Below are 23,028 nucleotides of genomic sequence, written 5' to 3'. Positions count from 1 at the left end.
GAGTAGGAAGCCAAGGGCTCTAAAGGACATTTTGGAGAAGCTTCCTATGGACTATCACAGCAACCCTTCTGCCTGGTTTACCCAGGAGATAATCACGACCTGGTTTCATAAGTTTTGACCCCCCCTTCGGCAGCACCAGGCCTTGTTTGGCATCAGTAAGGAGGATGTTAAGGCTGTGTTCCTCCTAGACAATGCCCTACCCCACCCTTCCACTGCAAAGCTGTCTTCAAAGGATGGGAAAATAAAGGCAACCTTTTTACCACCTAACATGACTGCCCCACTTCAGCCCATGTACCAGGGGGTGATAGAAAGTGTGAAACGGCATTATCGGAATATTTACCTTGACCAGTGCTTAGTCGTGACAGAGGATGTGATGCAGGAGGAGGGGTACGAAGACACCATTGGGAAGAAGACATTTAACAATTTTATGAAATATAATATCTATCTGTCTATCTATTGCCAGATGCCTCAATCCCATACAGGGTGGCCACAAACAAATTGCCTCCATGTCGTCCTGTCCCGCGCCATTCCACTGCCCTGCTCCCAGCTCACACCCCCCTCCCTCGTATACCTTTCCATTCCATCCCTCCATCTCATCCTTGGCCTCCCTCTCCCTCTCACCCCCTCCACCTCACTCACATACACTCTGCTCATCAGTCTCTCACTCTCCATCCTCTCCACATGGCCAAACCACCTCAATGTGTTTCTCCTAAAGCATCCTATCACATCACATCCACACCACAACGCTCCTTCACATCCTCATTTGTCAGTCTCTCTCTCCATATGACTCCACAGGCTCCTCTCAAATAACTCATTTCCACTGTCTCTCACTCTTAACTTGTGTCCTTCCAACAAGGTCCAAGCTTTGCTTCCATAAGTTAGAGTTGGTATCACAATACTGTCATGTAGTAACTTTTTCACTTCCATGCTCACTTCCCTGTTTCTTATCACTGCTTTCAAGGAACAAGCAACCTTTCGTCCTTGTTGTATCCTTCCAAGCACTTCACTCTTCAAACTTCCATCCTTACTTATCACACTACCCAAATACTTAAACGTACTCACATTTTCCATTTCCTCCTCATCCAACCTCACTGTACATTCACTGACTTCACTTCTCTCGAAGACCAGAACTTCACTCTTCCCTACATTCACCTTTAGATTCTGTTTCTTACACAATCTCCCAAACTCATCCACCAAGCCTTGCAGCTCCCCTTCATCTTCACTTAACAACTCAGTATCATCTGCAAACAACAGTACAGGAAGTTTCCAAACACTACTCTCTCATTAGGGCCACTCCATCATCCACTGCCCTACCTTGTATCTCTAACCCCATCCATATACAGACTGAACAACCATGGAGACATGACACATCCTTGTTTCAACCCAACCTTCAAAAAGAAAAATTCACTCAGTTCACTATCCACACACACTGCAGCCTTAGCCCCCTCATACATACTCTTCACAGCACTCAACAACTTCCTATCTACTCCATATATTCTTAATACTTTCCACAATCCTCGTCTATCCACCTTGTCATACGCTTTCTCCAAATCCAAGAAGGCTGCATACAACTTCTTTCCCTTCTCTAAAAACTTTTCCACTAAGGATCTAAGAGTTAATATCTGATCTACACAACCTCTTCCCTTCCTAAAACCTCCCTGTTATCTCAAACTAATTCGTCTGTTATTTCTCTAACTCTGTCAGTAAGTATCCTACCATATACTTTTCCTATTACACTAAGAAGACAAATGCCCCTATGATTACCACACACTTCTTTTTCTCGTTTTCCTTTGTACAGAGGAATAATTATACCTGACTTCCAATCCTCTGGGACTCTACCTTCCTCCCAGGCTAACCTGCACAACTTCCTTATCCATTCTATTACTATTTCTCCCCCATGCTTCAGCATTTCACCACACACTCCATCAATTCCTGGGGCTTTCCCCATTTTTACTTTCTTCATTGCCTCTACAACTTCCATCCTACTGATTTCATCCTCTCTCCTCACACCCTCCTTCTTACAGCCATTCCCCTGCCACTTATACTCGCATTACTTTAATTCTCTATGTTCAACAATTCATTAAAGTGTTCTCTCCATCTGCTCACTTTTTCTCCCTTCTCCACTAGCAATCTACCGTTTTTATATTTCTGAACTCGGCAGAGGCTTGGAAGAAAGTGCCAGTGACTACTCTCCACAATGTGTGGTGTAACCTCCTAAAAACCCCCATGACGCCAGCCCAGAAGCCAGATTTCAAGGGGTTTGAGCCACCAAAGGCAGCCGAAATCTTAGCTGCAGCTCTCCTTCCCTGCAGAAGAGGTGGAGTGGCTGGACGAGGATTGTGGTCTGCCTGGATACCATCACCAGACAGAGGAGGAAATGGTGCAGGAACTGACCACGCCTGAACCACCTGCTGAGGAGGAAGAGGAATGGCCACGTGGGCCATCCCTCTCTACTGCCATCGATGCAGCAGACACACTCTTGGCCATGGCAGAGGGCATTGGTGGCTTTCTGGGGGAGAATTATGAACTCCTCTGACTGATTAGGCTGCACCTTATGAGGAGAAACCAGGCCAGGCAAGTCCAGCAGAAAATTTCAGACTTCTTTAAGCCTGTCGCCTCACCTCCAGGAAAAAAGAAACATACTGTGTTGGACCTTAAGTGTGTCTGTTGCTTCGACGCCCTCTGTGAGCTTCCCCAGTTTGGCTTCTGGCACCAGCACACCTTCCTCCCTCACACACGTGACACCAGAGCCACCAGAAATGATTTTTGCTGAATCTGATGATGAATGAATTAATCAAGTGTCATGTAAAATGTATATATGGTGTATACAGTACTGTACTAAAGTGTAAATATTGTTCTGAAGTGTTCAGTTTGTATTATAAAGTGTAAAATTAAGTATAGTGCCCTAGTGATACAGTACAACAATTTCTGGTGTATACAGTGTCGTGTGCTCTGGTGTACAGGTGTACTGTGTGGTGCCAGCATCTAACCTCTTCAGAAATCCCCCCCTGCCTCCCTCCTATTCCTGTGGTGACTACAGCATCATTTCTTGGCACTTCCTGGCACTCCCTGGCATGGTAAGTGTACTGTAGCAGTACTACATTACATTATAGGCATTGTATTTATATGTACAACTTTATACAGGATGGTATTTACTGTACATGTACTGCAAAACTAAATAAACCACTGAATTCTCCAAGTGAAACTTCATGGAATAGGCTGTGGTTGCACACGTAGGACTGAATGAAATAGAAAGAAATTGCCAGACGCCATGTATCCCAAACGGGGTGGCCAAGGGCTTAGAGTTAATTGTTTTACAGGGAGGGGGCACTAATCCTCCACAGATATAGCAACCTTGGGTCGGTAATCCCTTTGTTAATGACGATCGTTGGATATAGCGAACTTTCGGATATAACAACCCACCCCTTCCCCAACTGGTTCGTTATTTCGAAGGTTTACTGTATTTAAAATCTGCCCATTTGATATCTATAATATTACTGCATTTCACATGTTACTTCTCACTTTCTCATAATGGGTCATCATCTGTAATTAACACTCACCTGTTAATACAAAGTACAGCTACACAGCAGATGAAACTAGAAACTTGATGAGCTTTCTACTACCCAAGCTCTCCTCATAATGACAGCCAATCAGCTGCAAGACCTAAAACTCAGGTGGGCTTCAACTGCAAGTTAAGATGAATTCACTGTGGTCATGAATTACAGTACAATAATCACTCCAATATCCGACGTAATAGAGCCATAGGTAGGTCCAGTTATTGGTTTTGTCCGGATTTTGGGCCCCAGCTTATGGACTTGTACTTATGGACCCTAACTGAGAGAAACACCTATACAACTCCCTCTGGACATGCATAGCACCTATTTAAGACCCAAATCACACCAATAAGGCACATAAATGACTGAAATAAATGCAAAAGAAACATAAAATGAGGGTTTAGAAGTATGTTCATACATTAATAAACATTCTGGTACTTATGGACCCTAACCTAGCCTAACTCAGAAAAACACATTCCTACTGCACATGCATAGCTACTAACACCCTATTCACACCAATAAAGGACATTAAAGAGTGAAATGAGGTAAGTATAGTATGGAAAAAAGTACAGTATGAAACATTCTGGTAAGTACAGTCTGGAAAAAAGTACAGTATGAAACATTCTGGCTACTTACAGCAAGTCCCTGGCCACCTCGATGAATAACCGCCTCCTCTCGGACTCTGACAGTAAGAACGATTTCCTGAAGCACTTGCAGTACACTCTTCCTGAAGTCTTGCACTGAACTTAGTCAATAACACACAGAAGTCCGTTCTCTTCACAGTGTTCACTTTTGTCCAAATAATGCTCCATTGTAACTTAGTGTTGCACTTTGACTTTTCCCAATTTTTTTTTATTTTCCAAAGCCAAAACAAAGAAGTCTGTTTACTTTAAATTTCTTTTCTACCGAGTCTTTTCTCTCAACTTGAAAACCTTAACACAACACACCGTTTTTTGCACTGCACAACACTCAAAATTTCCGTGTGGTCTAGTGGAGAAGTTCTTGCTGTTTATTCACTGTCAGAGTCCGAGAGTATCACTGGCAGGCGACCTAGGGGTGCATCGCTGGGTCGTGGTGATGGCGTACCCACTGCAGACGACTCTGAAGAAAGCCGCAAACTCACGTCGAGCAGTGACTCCACTGTGGCTGATGTGCTGGGCTGTGGCTCGGAGCATGAGGGCCTGTCTTGGCGAGGCAACGGAGTGGAGCCAGGGCTGGGCACAGCGTGGGTCACGGGCCTGAAAAAACCGTCAATGGTTGATTGACGCAATGACCGACGATTCTGACGATTGATGATGCGCTGCCTGAAAGCACGCACTTCCTCCACGAGTCCCAAGGGCCCCATCTCCCTGTCGCAGTCCGGGTGTTCCAGGTAGTCTAGGACGAACTCTAGATGTTCCCGGAGTGCGCTCAGCTTGGGGATGGCTGGAGTAGTGTCCTACTGAGAGGAGTCCGCATCATCGTCGCCTTTGTCGTCGGAATCTTCAAGTTCGGTACTGAAACCAGCAACTGAAGACGCGATCTCGATATCAGACGCCTGATACCCAGGATCGCCCTCGTCGTCATCCAACCACTCACGAACATTGTCCACATCAACAACGTCGCCGTGCGAACATAGCCGTGCATGGAAGTCATCCATGTCAAACCCTAGAAAATCGTACTCCATATCTGTTCCGAGAAGCAGACGAGACCAACCATTTTCAAGAGTTTTCACAGGGACTTCCTTCCATGCACTAGCCCAGTTGTACAGCGCAGACTTGATGTTGTGGCAGCGAAGGTTTTCCAAAGTCCGCTTGCCTCGTGTGTCCTGTCCTTCCCTGCGCTCGTCCTCGTCCTCGAGAACAACCATCACCTCGTCCAGGAACTTCCGACGGTATAGGCGCTTTGTTGCCACGATCACTCCTTGGTCCATTGGTTGAATGAGAGCAGTCGTATTAGGTGGCAGAAACATGCACCTAATATGGCCATTTTCAGCAACCAAGTCCTTGTCGCATGGGTGGGCAGGTGCATTGTTGAGTAGAAGGTGAGCCTTTACCTGGTCGCGCGGGATTCCCAGTGTCTTCGTCTGGTAATGGATGACCTCCTTGACGAAGTGACGGTGAAACCAGTCTTTGAAGATCACAGCTGTGAACCATGCTTTCAAAGAATGGTACCAGACGACAGGAAGGACATCCATCACCCCACGAAGGCACCGAGGCTGCTTTGCACGGCCAACAACAACGGGCTTAAGCCGGTGCATGCCGTTAGCACTGGCACAACACAAAGCAGATATCCATTCCTTGGAAAGCTTGCGGCCAGGTACACGCTTCTCCGTCTCCTCGGCTAGAGTGTTTGTTGGCAGCGAGCGATAGAATAGGCCAGTTTCGTCAGCGTTGTAGACTTGACCGAGAGTTAGGCCCTCCCTGAAGATCAAGCCTTTCACCTTGTGCCAAAACTCGTCAACTCCATCCTCGTTAGCGTCCAATGCTTCGCCATGTGCTTTACGGTTGGTAAGGCCATGTCGCAACTTGAACGCAAAGAGCCAACCCTCGGATGCCTTGAAGTCTAGGGCGTCGTGAAGCCTTGCGAACTTCTCAGCAGCAGCCTTCAGCTCCGTTCCACGTATCATCACATCAGCTGCACATTGCTGTCGATACCAAATCAACGTGGATCGGTCGATTTCTGCAAACTTGGGGGTAAACATAACCTTCCTTTCCACATTGCGTTTGCTTCTCGACGAGAAGTCAGCCATGTACTGCATGAGTTTGCCTCGGGACCTCTTGATATCGAACAAAGTCGACCGGGCCAGGTTGTACTCGCGGAGAATGCGGGAAGAAGACCAACCCGCATCAACTTTCTCCAATATCTCCCTCTTCTTTTCCAGAGTCAACACCACTTTCTTCCTTTTCTCAGGTGGCGGGGCCATCATCATACACACTAAGAGGAGGCCCGAGAGCAGCAGGAGGCCCTGCAGCAGATAGGGCACCACCACAAAAGCGATCACGTGGGTAGCCATTACGAGGAGAGTACACTCGCGGTGAGAGACAGGCGGGAAGTGGAAAGGATGCAGCGGCGCTCTATCGGACGTCGGAGGAATGACGCGCCAAAACAATGCTCTCCCGCGGCGCGCGCAGCAAGTTCAAATTACAGACGGGGATTTTTTTTTTTTTTTTTTTTTGGGGGGGGGGGGGGGGACCATTTTGGGAATGTTGGATCCCAGGACGATTAGGTCCGGGTAGTGGGGATGTTCGGTTATTGGGCGTCCGGATATTAGAGTGATTACTGTACTGTCAGTACTAACGCAACAACCTATAGCTTACATATAAACAACATTCCTTGAGTAGCAATATCTCTGGGATAGGAGTAGAGTAATATCTCCAAGCTTTATTGAACAGAGTTTGGAAGTTTAAATACATCAATTTAGCATTTCATCTGTTTTTCAAGACCTCTAGTTCCATCTGCTGTTCTATAAAAAAAAGTATTATGATAAAAAAAAAAAAAAAATTGTTCTAACCGAAACATGTATCTTGCTTTACTGAAACAACTTTTCAACAAAGCTCAGAACTCCTGCTCTATCTCCTATTTTTTATGACTACTCCTTAAACCTTAAAAGACGGACATCAGAATGTTTTGACATACACTCAGGATGGGCATCATCAGTGAGTGCGATATGGTGAGGGGTGGGTGGGCGGGGGAGGTGGGGGGTAGGTGTGGGGGGTATGGTGGGGTGGGGGGTGATGGGTGGGAGGTGGGAAGTAGGGGATGGGAGGTGATGGGTGGGAGGTGAGAAATGGGGTGTGGAGGGTTTGAGGGTGAGGGTGGTTGGGGGGGGGTTGGAGGAGTGGGGTGGTTTTGGAGGTGGGGGTGGGGGTAGAGGGTAGGGGATTGGGGGTGGTGGGGGGTAGGGGGTGAGGGTGGTGGGGGAGATTATGGGGGAGTGGGCAGTGGTTGGGGGGATGGGGGGTATTGGGGGCATGGGGGTGAGTGGTGGGATGGTGGGGGGTGCGGGTGGTGAGAGGGTGGTTGGGGGAGGCAGCAGAGGGGGTCAGGGTGGAGGGGTGGATGTGGGGGTTGAGGGGTGGGGTGGGGGGATGTGACAGCATATGCAGACACCCGACTTTTAGGGGTTAAAAAATATACAGTTTCGAATACACTCGACCCTCAATTTCTTGGACTAAAACGGGGGGAGACCAGTCTGGGAAGCCCAAAAGTCCGGGAACCGCAAAAGTCCAGCCCCACATACCATTCCCTGGAATATTACCATACTTTGTCCGAATTCTCCAATATTGTCTGCAATTATTCCGATATTCTAGAGCATTCTGGACTGTAGGCTACCTATTCCAACATAACTAACACACACAGTACATAAAAATAACTGACACAATAGTGGTATTTTGCTAGCTACAATCCTGAGAATGGTTGTTCAGACAGTTGTTGATGAGAATGAGGTGAGTATGATATTTGAAGACCAGAAAGCTGAGGAAAAAGAGGAAAATTAACAAGGAATGGAACACAACAAGGTGAGCAACCACTCATCAGCTGACTGAGATACAAATACACAATCATCGAATGTGATCTCAATCTTGGATCAAATCGGCAATTTTAATTGGAAAATATTTTAATCTTTATCGTCATATAGGTCTGCACACCCAATTATTTGAAATTCAGTCAAAAATTTGTGCTTAATTTAATTATTAGAAAATCAAGATTCAGAGCGAAAATTTCTTCAAGTTAGCAGATGTGTTTTGCCTCTAGCCTAACAACTTGCCTTGACAGACTTTTGTTTTTTATAAATATCAATTTACAATGCAGATACATTTTATGTACAAAGAATCAAAGAATAAACTATTTATGAAAAACAGAAATCTGTCAAGGAGTGCTGACGATCTAAAGGGGAAATATCTGATAACATCGGTGCATTTTAGCTCTGAGACCTAATTTTTTAATTAAGTTATATTAAGTACAATTGTTTTAGCAGATTTCAGATAATTAGGTGTGTATGAGCCACTGTGGCAAAAAAAATATATATATTTTCCAATGAAAAGTGCCGATTCGGTATTTAGTCACACCGAGCCGGGTGACCTAAGTGCGTAGGAATGGATCCCATTGACTTTGTAAGAAAATAAATATTTTTTATTACTTATGAATTTTATTGCCCAAGCCTTCCTTACGTTTTACTGTGTTATGCAACAGACTATTTATAGTGGCATTTGAGAAAGGTAAGAGGCAACGGGATGTTGCCACGAGTTAGAAGGAACTGGTGGGGTGAAGCAGGTTGGTGGCCAAAATGCATTTCATGTATGAAAATATCTTCTTATGTGTGTTACAAATGGCCTTTATTGAGTCTGAACCTTGCTAAAATTTACTGTGTTGTGCAGCAGACTGCTTACAGTTTTACATGAGAGAATAATGGATGGACTTTTGAGAGAATCCCAGACTCGTACGGGTATTTGTCCGGCATTTGATAATATTGTCCAGCCTCAGCCCATGTCTGGGAAATCCGAAAACTAGGAAATAGGGGTACGGGAAATCGAGGGTCAAGTGTACAGTAATCTCTCAATTACTTGGTGTAATTCAGCCAATCCCAATGCCGAACACTGCAAAACACTGGATACTGTGTCAGTACCTCAATCAGTTATCCATTCGGTGTTAAGCTGGATATCTGTCACTACCCTAAGCCATCAGTCTCGACCATCTATCCTAAAAACTTTCCAACAATATTACCCATGTGTAAAAAATTACAATCAAGCATAAAATACAGTTAAGTATTGATACAGTATACTGTACAGTATACAGTATAGTCCATCCATCCATCCATCATCCAATCCTATGTTGCCCCATGAGCAGCAGAGGAGCCTGGGGCTAAGCAAACTGGTCATGACATTTATAAGAGTGACCAGCCTCACTCATCCCTGAGTGGCATTCTGTTAGCAATAAACCCCAACCACCCTTTGGGTATAAACCTGCAAAGGCTCAATCCGATTGGAGCGTCTTAATTACCCACTAAACCACCAGGCGCCATAATGGTTACCACCTGACACAGTATATGGTTTCCTGGTGTACAGGAAAACATTTGCCTTGTCACTCACTGTAGGCAAAAGGAAGAGGAAAGAAAGAAGGAATGAAAGACAGAAGAGGGAGTGTAAAGTCAACCGTAGGCAGAAAGGAGAGGAAAGAATGAAGGAAATAAAGCCAGGAGAGGAAGGAAGGAATGAAGGAAGAGAGAAAATGGCAGACACCCGAGAACAGCACTACATCGAGTGAGTGAATGGTGGACACCCCCACCTACCAGTATTGGAACAATATAGTAATAATATAATCATAAGTAATCCCTCTATTATCCAGACATCCATTACCCGGATGCTGTGATCTGGCTGTTTGAAATCATTATTCGTACATTTTTCCATTTTATCTGGACCAAATGTATGCATCCAGGTGGAAATTATGGATGCGTGAACATTTTTGCGCCCAGATAGGCAGGAATAGCATGGTGGTGCTGCCCTGTCTGGCTGGGTTGTTAAGCCAACATCCCCTAGAGACTCCCTTGGTCATTCTCAGTTCCCAAGCAGTGAACAGCTCCTCTCAGACAGTTATTATGGTGGAACATGTGGTGGCTTTTGTGGTTGTTCTCAACCTGCTTCAGGCCTTGCTATTCCTTGTATGTCTCTTCCTAGAGTGTGTGATGATGGCCCCTCCACCAGGGAAAAAGAAGAGGGTAGTGCTGACTCTGGAGAAGCAGGAGATCCTGGGTAAGACTGATGTGGAATCGTTGAATCGTGAGTGCTGACACTGATTTTATTCATGCTTACTGTACTGTACCATGATTTTATTTTATTTTACCATGATTTAATTCCATTTTTTCATTATGTTTTGTGTGCCAATTGCATTTTTCTTGTGTAGTCAGTTTTTTCATGTTTTCATGTCAATGCAGTGGTGATTGCTTGCCTTTGGTTGAAGGGTCTGCTTGGCCTCAGTTATTGCTTGGCTGTGGTTTTTAGGTCTCCCTGATCAGACTGATTACAGTAGTGTTAAACAACAGGAACAAGAGTTGTACAAAATGTACTGTAGTGGTCTTTTACACTGGCTTTCAAAGTTAGGTTATGTACGAAGGGGGGCCAGAGAAGAAGTCCATTATCCAGATGGCCCATTACCCGGATATGCCTTTGGCTCTATTGCATCTGATAATTGAGGGATTACTGTATACTGAACTCATCTAGTGTTGGGATCGATGGAGAGTAGAGTACGGTAGTCACCGCCGGATTAAGGGGGGGGCCCAAGGGGACCGGGCCCTGGGCCACCCACCAGAGCAACTTGTGTTCATTTCATTTCGTGTTTATGCATTACATATTACAGCATTGGATAAATACTCCCTGTTCAGTATTTCCTAACTAAAAGTGTCCTATTTAAATATTAGGATTTAGGTTACCAGTCCGTGGTGTATGCCATTGGGAGAGTTGGAAAGGGGGCCTCCCTTCCAAGCGGGCCCCGGGCCTCCCACATGCTTAATCCAGCCGTGACGGTAGTTTATTATGCAGTACTGTACAGTGCACTTAAACCCATGTGGTCTAGTGGCGAATGGCCATTGCATGGGTCACAAATGCACAACGCAAAGATACGTCCACACTATACTGTACAGTAGTCATAGTACTAGGGCATGGAGCGCTAAGGGGCCACTAGGGAAGTCACTGCACTACAGCAACAAGCAAGGCATGGGGGGCCACAGGCTATGTCATAGCACTCAGGGACAGCCACCAAATGGGTCACAAATGCACGATGCACACATACGTCCTCACTATATGGCATTCACAAGAGAAAATGAGAGCGATGGTGAGCTTGGCACATCGGGTGGGCCACTCCCACACGCACTGTGATTGGCTGGCGTGTTGTGGGGTCTGCCTGTGCACCAATTAGGACCCATGTCTGAGTCAGATGATACACATCACTGCTGAAAAATGCATAGCACTGCCGAATAATTCCCATTTCTGAGCTGGATACTGCCTAATTTCACCAGATACAGTATTGTTTTAACAGAGCCGTGCAAAAAAGCTGGTAATGTGCTGGGCCAGATAATGTACTTACCTAGTTGTGATATACAGGATATGAGCTACGCTCATGGGGTCCCATCTCTGTATCTCGTTAAGTCAAATTTTGCTTTGAACACGTTAAAGTTTTTAGACTGGACGATCTCTATGTCCAGGCTGTTCCACAGGTCTATGCATCTACAGTATATGGAAAGCTATATTTCTTGATATCCTTCAAACAACTTGGCTTTTTCAGTTTCATTCCATGTCCTCTTGTTACTCTCCCATCCCATGCAAACAGATCATTTTTATCAATTCTATCTAGTCCCATCATGGCTCTGAACATTGCAATCATGTCTCCCCTTTCTCTCCTTTCTCTTAGTGTGGGCAGGTCCAGCTTTTCTAGCCTCTCTCCGTAGGACAGATCTGCCAGGCTGGGGACCATCTTGGTTGCTGTTCTTTGTATTCTCTCGATCTTATTTATGTCTTTCTTCTTGTGTGGGGACCACACTACTTCCGTATATTCCAACCTGGGGTAGATCATGGCCACTATCAATTTTTTCATCATTTCCTCATCCATGTAATGGAATGCCACTTGTACGTTAGTCAAGAGATTGTACGTCTCTCTAACTATCTTGTTAATGTGTTTTTCCGGTGACAAACTATCCTGGACCAGCACTCTCAAATCTTTCTCTATTCTCACTTTTTTGACTGGTTCTTACCCATCATATAATTCAGTGATGGCCTCTTGATACTCTTACCTATTTCCAATATCTTACATTTTTTTGCATTAAATTTCATTTCCCACATCTGGCTCCAACCTTTGATCCTATTCAGGTCTTCCCTGCAGCATTTTACAGTCTTCCTCGACTTCTACTCTCCTCAAGATCTTTGCATCATCAGCAAACAGACTTGTGTAACTGTTTACTTCATCTACCATATCATTTACATAAATCAGGAACATTACTGGCACTAAAACCGAGCCCTGTGGGACTCCACTTGTTACTTCCCTCCATCCGGACATCTTGTCCTTTATTACTGTCCTCATTTGTCCGTCTCTCAAGGAGTCACACATCCACTCCAGGACGTTTCCCTTCAGTCCTCCTATGTGTTCCATTTTCCACATTAGTCGCTTGTGGGGTACCTTGCCAAAGGCTGTCTCCAGATCTAGATACACACAATCCACCCAGCTGTCTCTCTCCTGTAACACGTCAATCACTCTTGAGTAAAAGCTCAACAAGTTGGAAACACACGACCTTCCACTTCTGAATCCAAACTGGCTCTCAGCCAATATGTTTGTCTCCTCCACATATTTTATCCATCTGTCTTTCAGGATTCTCACGCATAATTTTGCAACTAAGCTGGTTAGGGACACTGGTCTATAATTCAGGGGTTCTTCCTTGTTTCCTCCCTTATAAATTGGTACCACATTGGCCCTCTTTCATTCCCAAGGCATTTTCCCTTCTTCCAGAGAACACACAATTAAATCATGAATCTTATCTGCCAGTTGTTTTCTGCATTCCTTCAGTACCCAGGTAAAGATTCCATCTGGTCCTGGGGCTTTCCTTACATCTTGAGTTTCCAGTAATTTATACACTTCCTGCACTTCCACTTTAATGTCTTTTATCACTACATTTTTAGTCACACCCTCCCCCTTCACAAAGTCACTTTCTTTAGTGAAAACCGATTGGAAACATTTGTTCATTATTTCAGCTTGCATTGCCGCATCTTTATAGACTCTCCTTCTACTTTCAGTTGGGTGATTCCTTTCTTTGTTTCAATTTGCCATTAACAAATCTATAAAACAATTTGGATTCTTCCCTACATTTGTCAATTACTGTATACCTTTTTCAAAGTTTCTCTCTTCCTCTCTGCATATTATTGTATATTCATTTCTAGTTCTTTTATATTCTTCCTTTGATTTATTATTACCTCTTTTTCTCCATTTCTTCCATGCCATGTCCCTCTCTTTTTTTGCTATCATGCACCTTCTGTTAAACCAATCCTTTTTCCTGTTTTCTTTCCCACTTACTCTTGGAACATGTTTCTCCACTCCCGAATTATAGATTTCTAGAAAGATATCCCACTTCCTTAGCGTCGCTATTGTTTCTCTGAATTTTCTCCAATCCACATTTTCGAAAAATTTCCTCAATCCTGTGAAGTTTGCTTTCCCATTGTTGTATCTGCCCTGTCTATAAAACTCATCTCTTGGCACAACGTTTCCTTTTATCATCTGGAACTCAATGACCAATGATCACTTCTTCCTACAGGATACTGATATTTTAAATTTTCAACTACATCAGGTTCTTTAGTTAGTAGTAAATCCATCTTGCTGGCATGTCGTCTCCTCTGAATCCAGTCTCCTCTTTGACCCATTGGGTCATTACATTACTCATTGCAATATTTACCCATACAGTGCCCAATGAATCTTAATTGCTTCCCGAGTCCCAGTCCTTCCAGTTCACCTCTTTACAGATGAAATCCCCCATCATAATTATGTTACTGCTTTTCTCAATCACTTTCTCGGGATAGATAACCATATCGGACAACATCTCCTGATATTCATTGTCCTTCCATGCCCTTGTCTTAGGGGGAACGTATACCACTGTGATGTCTCTCTTGCCATTCTCTCCAGTTTCTAGCTTCATATTTATCGCTTCGGCCTTACCCTTTCCCAGTTCCACATTTTCCACACTGATGTTGTGATGACAGATAACTGAGAGATTACTGTAACAGTTTGTTGCAGCAGCAATGACACTGATTTATGACAGGAAATTGCTATTTCACCAATTTCAACTGCTGTTTTTATCACCACTCTCAGGTTCCTATGCATACAGCAGCATGGAACATTCCCATTACGTAACCAAGGCTGATGTAAGCAAGCATGATGGAGCCTTTATAAACGATATGATAGAATACAATCTGTATCAGATGGGAAAATTGACTGACAATCGGAATCATATCAGAATCAGCAGAGAGAGAGAGAGAGAGAGAGAAAGAGAGAGACTCAGTTGGATAAATCGGTCTGGTGGTTGCTTCAGTGGAAAACCAGTGCTTGAGTTGTCCCAACCATAAGAAGTTTATTGGACCCCCAAGCTCCTATACTCACTAACATGTGAATAAAACAATGTGGCAATAGTAAATACAATAAAAAGTTGTTCTGACCCTAACTGAGTCAATATAGACTGTGGTAATCATAGGGGCATTTGTCTTCTTAGTATAATAGGAAAAGTGTATGGTAGGATACTTATTGACAGAGTCAGAGAAAGAACAGAGAAATTAGTTGGAGAAGAACAGGGAGGCTTTAGGAAGGGAAGAGGTTGTGTAGATCAGATATTCATTCTCAGATCTTTAGTGGAAAAGTTTCTAGAGAAGGGAAAGAAGTTGTATGCGGCTTTCATGGATTTGGAGAAAGCATATGACAGGGTGGATAGACTAGGATTGTGGAAATTCTTAAGAATATATGGAGTAGATGGGAAGTTGTTGAATGCTGTGAAGAGTATGTATGATGGTGCGAAGGCTGCAGTGCGTGTGGATGGAGAACTAAGTGAATTTTTCTCTTTGGAACTTGGGTTGAAACAGGGATGTGTCATGTCTCCATGGTTGTTCAATCTGTACATGTATGGGGTAATAAATGAGGTACAAGGTTGGGTAGTGGATGTTGGAGTGGCCCTGGTGAGAGAGGACAGTGTTTGAAAACTCCCTGTACTGTTGTTTGCAGATGATACTGTGTTGTTGAGTGAAGACGAAGAGGAGCTGCAAGGCTTCATGGATGAGTTTGGGAGTGTGTAAGAAACGGAATCTAAAGGTGAATGTAGGGAAGAGTAAAGTGACGGTCTTTGAGAGGGGTGAAGTCAGTGAATGTACAGCGAGGTTGGATGGTGAGGAATTGGAAAATGTGAGTACGTTTAAGTACTTGGGTAGTGTGATGAGTAAGGATGGAGGTTTGGAGGGTGAAGTGCTTGAAAGGGTACAGCAGGGAAGAAAGGTTGCTGGTTCTTTGAAAGCAGTGATAAGAAACAGGGAAGTGAGCATGGAAAGGAAAAAGTTACTACATGACAGTATTGTGATACCAACTCTAACGTATGGAAGTGAAGCTTGGACGTTGTTGGAAGGACACAAGTCAAGAGTGAGAGCAGTGGAAATGAGTTATTTAAGAGGAGCCTGTGAAGTCACATGGAGAGACAGGCTGACGAATGAGGATATAAAGGAGCGTTGTGGTGTTGATGTGGATGTGATAGGAAGCGTTACGAGGAACACACTGAGGTGGTTTGGCCATGTGGAGAGAATGGAGGGTGAAAGACTGACGAAGAGAGTGTATGTGAGTGAGGTGGAGGGGGAAAGAGGGAGAGGGAGGCCGAGGATGAGGTGGAGGGATGGGGTGGAGAGGTATATGAGAGAGGGGGGTGTGAGTTGGGAGCAGGGCAGTGAAATGGCGGGGGACAGGGCGACTTGGAGGCAATTTGTTTGTGGCCACCCCAAACGGGATTGAGGCGTCTGGCAATAGATAGATAGATAGATAATGACACAGAAAGTGAAATACCATTGTTTACAAAACCTTCCGATGACAGTACCAGTACCGGTACATCAATTCAAAATTTCTATCTGCATTTTAGCTTGGATTTTGTCTGCAATAGTCTCTTGTCGTCTATCACTCATTCATCATCTAATCCAGTGTTGCCCCTGAGAAGTGTAGGAGCCCAGGGCTAAACAACTTGGTCCTGATTATTTTATATGTGAGTGACCAGCCTCACTCATCCCTGGGTGGCATTATGTGAGCAATAAACCCCAACTATCCCTTGGATATAAATCTCCACTGGTTCAATCCGACTGGAGTGCCTTAATTACCCACTGAACCACCAGGTGCCATAATTTGGTTGTATGGTGACCACCCAGTGTAGTAAATGGTTTCCTAATGTACAGAAAACCATTTGGTTTGTCACTCAGTGTGGAGTCACCCGCAGACAGAATGACGAGGAAAGAATGAAGGAAAACGTGACAGAAGAGGATGGAAGGAAAGAAGGAAGGAAGAGAGGTGAGGGCAGGCACCCAAAAGCAGCACGACATTGAGTGAGTGGATGGTGGGCACCCCCACCTACCACATTTGTAATCTTTCTCTTCCAATATTTCTTTACTTTCAGAGTCACTTGCAATATTTTTGCTTTTCTTGTCCTGTTCCAGCAGTGGATGGTGTGTATAAGTGCATAATAAAAAAATAAAAAAAGAATAAACAGAACCTGACTTGATACTTACCAGGCCATCGCAATACCACACTTATGCTACATCTCTTATGCATCTCCAAATGTATTGGAAATTCTTTGCCCTCCTATACCCTCTGACAAAAATGAGTGTGAGAAAATAAGATATGTTCTACAAGTAGTTTAAAATAGTAAGTTTTTCTTAACTTCAATAAAAGTCACCTAGAGGTGGCAAGAATAAAATTTAATAATAAGTAACCCAATCCAAGGGGTCAATGAATTTAGAACTGGCTAATAATATCACTGATAGAAAGACAGGAACGCAAAATGATTTACACACCTCCTGCAGCAGAATTTAGGACAAACTGTGTAAAAAGAGCATCAAGCTCATCGTACTGAACCAGGGCCTCATCGTGAAGGCCCAGAAGGGAGAATACTTGTGCCAGCTCTTCCTGAAGCAGAAAATATGAGCAAAAGGACCAAGACTTCTCTGTGCGCCGCTCCCGTTCAGCTCGCATGGCCTCCTCAAATCTGTGGCAGGAAAAAAATGATATTCAATATACATAAATATGGTACTATCAGGGTATTTCTAAACCATTAAAATACTGGAGGTCCCTAACTTATACAGAAGTTGTCTGAAGGCAGCACATGAACAGGAAATTACATTATTTGAAAAAACACGAAATTGGAAAAAAAAGTAAAAAAAGCAATGCTATACAACCCTTTATATACACTATTACAATGAACAAATAAACTGCAAAGTAATACATAAAAATTGCCATATTTCGCGGCATATAAGAGGTTGCACTGTGAAAGACGCACCCTGATTCTGGAAGGGCAGTTCTGAGAAAAAAGTACGTCTCGACCAAGACTGCACAAAAGTTGCTTGATATGAGTAGTTTTCACTCAAATACACACTTGCCTTTCAGAATCTCTAATTAGTACTGTATATTTGTCTTTGGTGCTATATTTTTATGTAAAATAAGGGTAGAAGACAAGAAAACAAACAACCCCTTCCTTACAAAAAGTTGCTTTGTTCCACGGCACCATCTTAGCACTGTTTAGTTTATGAAGTCCACCTTTCAGAATCTCTATTCAGTACTGCATATGTCTTTGTTTTCTTTATTTTTATGTAAAAGAAGGGTACAAGACAGGAAAACAAACAAACAAACCCCTTCTTACAAAAAGTTAATTCGTTCCACAACACCATCTTAACACTTTATGTTTATGAAGTCTGATTCCTTTGGTACAACAATCTGAGAATTAACCCGTTAACTGTGGCATTAGGTTTCATGGTCGATCCCCCCATGCCCAAAAAAACGAGATTTTTTTTTTCCTCAAAAATAATTTTTGCTCTTATAAATGAGAGTGCAGGGAAAAGAATAGGAAAACCTAATACAAGTTCATTATTTACCTTAGTTTGGCCATGGTACGTTATTTATGGACATTCGGGAGAAAAATGTAGCACGCCTTATTTAAGAAAAAAAGAGCTTGATCATATGATGTACGCAGCAGTTGCATGCCATTCTTCATATGATGTACGTAGCAGCTATTGGGTTAATATTCAACTCCAATAAAGTATAATTAATACATATCAGTAGACAGAGATAAGTATTATTTTTCTTGAAATAAATTTAAAACAACAAAACTCAATAATATCCATTCTTTGATTCACTTAAGAAAATATAAAAGCCTTTAAAAGTAGGAATACACTTTATCTCCAAATCAACTGCCTGCATGTACCGTATATTACAGTGACGGACAACACAAACAGATTTTCAAAAATCAATTACAAGGAACGTTTACAGCATTTTATTTTCCCTAAAAGTACACTGCCCTAGTCAGCTTCGTGCCCCACACCTCTGGTGTTACGGTATTTTCCCGCATTCAATCTTGGCTCAGTGTGATGTGAGACTACTGTAACTTGCTCCTGGTGTCTTATTATTTACAAACAACACATTCATTTCCTGAACTGAAAAAATATCCTTAAACAAACCAAATGAAATACGGCACGAGTATTATCTGCTCAGTAAACATGCCCCTGAACACTACTTCGTTGCCATCACGATGCACTCTCATTAACCTCTGAATTCCTCCACAATAATAATATTAAAATAAAAAATAAATGTAGCACTTGTATATACACACCAAACAAAAAGCAAATTACAACATTTTACGAATGAAGTTCAATACTGTATAGCGAGGTTGTTTGGGAACAAGGCATACAGCTGTCTCTACCCTCTTCTCTCAGTAACACTCCCTTACTGACAGTGCCGTTTGTCTTGCAACATCAAAAATTAACAAAGCATTCTTAACTGTTCACAATTTACTGAAAACAGTCATTCACCTCAAACATATTAAATACTGTGAAAACATTTAAACATCCACTGTTATGCCTTAGTAACACTGCTGTCTCCCAGTTGCTATACCAAAGTAAGTGACTAAGAAAAGTGCATGAGAAATGCAGCCTTCTTTTCAAATATCAGAGCATAATTCTGTGCTGGAAATGCCAAGGAGATTATCGGACAGAGAGCCAGACAAATTAAATTAAAGATGGATAGGTACTAAGACATTCATTCTACCACCCGACGCCCTTGCACACAATACTTCTCATTAAATGTTACATCAAAATCCTAAGTCACTCCCTCCATTTTCTAACAGTTTCAGCCAAAAGATTAGGTTAGCGGGGGATAGCAGTCTTCTTTCTTATCCTGTTTTATTTTAACAGTTTAGTCGAAGAAGCTGCCAAACATGAGCTAACCAGCCTACTGCAATTATTCTCTTATTATTGCTAATACAAACATTTTTATTGAGCACAAGTGATTAACGAAACTTTTCAAACAGGAGCATCTGATTCAGCCCACACTAACTCCTTTGGTGCACAATGTTTCCTTAACTGAATAAAACCACCTGGTGAGCAAGAATAAAGTACACTATAAAATACATTACTGGCCTGAAGAGATTATAATAAGTGGTTTATCATTGTGCCCCTACCTGGACTTCTCCCACTCCTCCCTCATGAAGCACACCCACTCTACACTCACACCCCCACATCCCCCACACATGCATGCATTGGGTTGCATTCACTTTTGCTGATTATGATAGCTCTGCTATGGCAGCAATGAGGCAAATGGTGAACAGGATCGATCACTCTGATCTACAGTGAAGCAAAGGATGAACTGGATTGATTGCTTTTATTGGTTTGTCAGTTGTGAATACAATAAAACTGGGAGACATTGCAATCAATGCCCATACGGCACTGCTAATTTCAAATATTGTACTAATATCTACTCAGTTAATTTTCTCCCATTTTCATAACATAGTACTGTAAGTGGCAGAGCCCTGATTGGTTAAGACACTACTAAAGTACATCAGTCATGGCTGAAAAACACAGTGTAGCTGTTATTTCAGGCAGTACTGTTTAACGCTATAATTGTTTTTCCCGTTTTTTGCTACCAGTAATATAATACATTTCCTTTTATAATACTCTTGTCTTGAATGAAACAAAATACCAGTAAGAGAAGCCAGTCTCACATGGGTGATCGAATGTCCATGTGCAACAGACGTCTGTTATAATGACTCAGCAGTCTTGCTAGCCAACATCTCACAATATGACTGCCTTGCTAGTTAGTAAGTTGATGGCAAGAGACGTGATCATGATTGTCTTTCAGACCATTAGCAGGCAGTTCACCAAGGATCATGTTAACTTCCGAGAGTAGGGCGAATGCTAGGCACTAAACCGCTAAATTGCTATTGCTGTAATTTCAGGCAGTACTGTTTAATGTTGCAACTGTTTTTCCCATTTCTCATGAACAGTAATATAAGACTGTTTCCTTCTGTAATATTCTTGTCTCATATGAAACAAAATATCAGTAAGAGAAGCCAGCCTAACAAGAGTTATTGAATTTCCATATGGGACAGATGTCGTTATACTCAGCAGTCAAGCTAGCCCTTACTTGTTAGTGAGTAGATGGCATGCAAAGTGATCATCATAGCATTTCAGAAGGTTAGCAAGGAGTTCATCAGTGATCGTATTAGTCTGCTAGAGTAGGGTGCATGCTATATGCTAAATTGCTAAACTGCTATACCGTTAAACCCCTACACCATCACATGGCCAGCTGTAAAAAAAACCCTGAGTGTTCTGTGTTCTTGAACTTGGGTGTTTCTAATCATAAAATCTGCTACGTATATATACACGTGAATGTAATTTCTTACAGTAAATCAACGGTCTTTATACTCTAAAATATTGTGACTGCCAAGCAGTAAGATGATCATCTGTATAAAAGTTTCTTCTAAATGGAGCCAAGCAAACCTGTCTAGTCTGGCCTCCAGGATGCATGGGGACATTTGAAGGTAATTTTGAGAGAAAAAAGTATATCTTATATGCAGCAAAAAATAAGAATAAAAACCTACAATCTGCCCCCCCCCCCCCTTATAAGGTATGTGTACAGGTCAGATACAGGGGTGGATCAGCCAGAATGATTGTCAGGCGGGACTATTGTTACAAGACATTTTGGCAGGGTAGGGCAGATGGATATGGTGGAGTGGGTGTGTTGGTTAAGGAGAAATGGGTGGGATATATCATGAATGTACTGAGAGTGAGTGAAAGAATAACAGTAGCGAAAATTTTGTTCGGTGGGGTCACATTATCATTTGTACTGGCATTATGCTCCACTGGCTGGATCGAATGATTTTGAAAAAAAAAACAAAAAAAAAAAAAAAAAAAAAAAAAAGATTCCAGGATAATGCTACCAATTGGCAAGCAAAAGCTCATTAGTATCAGTATCAGAATCAGAGGGGAAAATTATCAAATAATCGGAATTGTATTGGAATCGGCTGTATAATGATGAAAAATATAAGGCTGTTTGTTTTACCCAATGACCTCAGACGCTAGCACTTATTTTCCCACCACTGTAGTCATGAGCAAAGGCTGTAATTATTTTTCAAAGACACAGTCATTTCCCACATTCTACTGACTGCTGTAAATGGTAAATTGCTGGAACTAAAACATACTGAATATTCAGAACATAATACAGTATCACTGTGGCTAGAAAGAAACTCAAAACAAATACACAGCCAGCAACCTTATCTCATGGAGCTGTGGTAGACAGGTATGAACTTGTGAGTCAGATGGTACACACACACACACACACACACACGAACACACGAACAGCCGGAGAGAGAGGACGTCCCAGGCATCGCTCCTAACCTTGAGTAGTTTCAGGAATTTTGTCTGTCCTGTCTCCTAAGGTCTTTCTTTAAATTTAAAATAATGAAAGTCAGTAGACTACCAAAAATGTAAAGATTTGTTGGCAATAGTATACATGAATATTTGTGGCTTATTCGGTAACAGCTGTTTAGGTACTTTACCGGTACGTTAAACATGGCCGAAAATGTAAACAATGAGAGAATGGAATTTCAAGGATTTGATGCTAATACTAATGTCATGGACCTGGAGAAAACATTAATTATGAGGATTAGTGAACTCGAAAAAAAAGTAGAGAATCTAGTGATAAAGGATGTGTCAGGAAATACGGAAACCACCATACAGAGTCTAATCCAGTCCAACGAAACAGCCAATGAAGAGATTAGGAATTTGAAGAGGGAAAATGTTGAACTGAGGAGGAAACTTGAAGAGAGTACTAATAAAACGGAGAAGGTGAGTAATGTATTAGAAGAACACAAGGCAAAGTGGGCACACGTAGAAAAAGAACAGAAAGAAGTGGTCAGCTTAAGAGAGATCATCCAGGAAGAAAGGGAAATGAACAAGAAAGAAATGGAAGAAAATGTAGTGAAAATACTGAAGAAAAAAGAGAAAATAGTGAGAGAAACTGTAGAAAGGAACAGATGTGTGGTAGTATTTGGAAACAGGGAAGAGGAAGAAAAGGTTAGGTTCGCAACACTCGAGAGAGACACGAACATGGTGAGAGGAATATTAGGCAAGATTGACCCCGAAGGAGACAAGGGGGTAAAAGAAACTGAGGAAGTAAGGAGGATAGGGCCTTATAAGAAAGGGGAAACAAGACCAATGAGAGTCAAGTTTACATCAGAAAGTGTAATAAATGAGATACTTAAAGTGACATGGAAATTAAGCAAAGAGGCGGGGATGGAAAATATTATAATAAGAAAAGATCTGAATGAAGAAGAAAGAGAAGTTTTAAAATCATTAAAGGAAGAAGTAAAGGAAAAAAATGATAAGAGGACAAAGGAAGAACGTAATACTTTTTTTTGGAGAGTATTGGATATGAAAGTAAGGAAATGGTATTTAAGGAAATA

At 42.5% G+C, this 23,028-nt stretch overlaps 1 protein-coding gene across 1 annotated transcript in view; it reads right to left on the bottom strand.

The window, feature by feature from the left end:
• SIDL (SIDL trafficking protein particle complex subunit 10) overlaps nucleotides 1-23,028 on the bottom strand; it is a 578,423-nt gene that overhangs the window by 402,777 nt on the left and 152,618 nt on the right. The window contains exon 7 of the mRNA XM_080275724.1: nucleotides 17,093-17,283. Within this exon, the coding sequence (XP_080131850.1) occupies nucleotides 17,093-17,283 (191 nt within the window). The remainder of the gene's footprint in view (nucleotides 1-17,092; nucleotides 17,284-23,028) is intronic.

This window comes from Coenobita brevimanus, chromosome 62, assembly GCF_032717465.1.
Source record: "Coenobita brevimanus isolate Jiangsu-jjx chromosome 62, ASM3271746v2, whole genome shotgun sequence".
Lineage (NCBI taxonomy): Eukaryota > Metazoa > Arthropoda > Malacostraca > Decapoda > Coenobitidae > Coenobita > Coenobita brevimanus.
The sequence above is the reverse complement of the archived record's forward strand: the minus strand, read 5'-3'. Positions and strand labels throughout refer to the sequence as shown.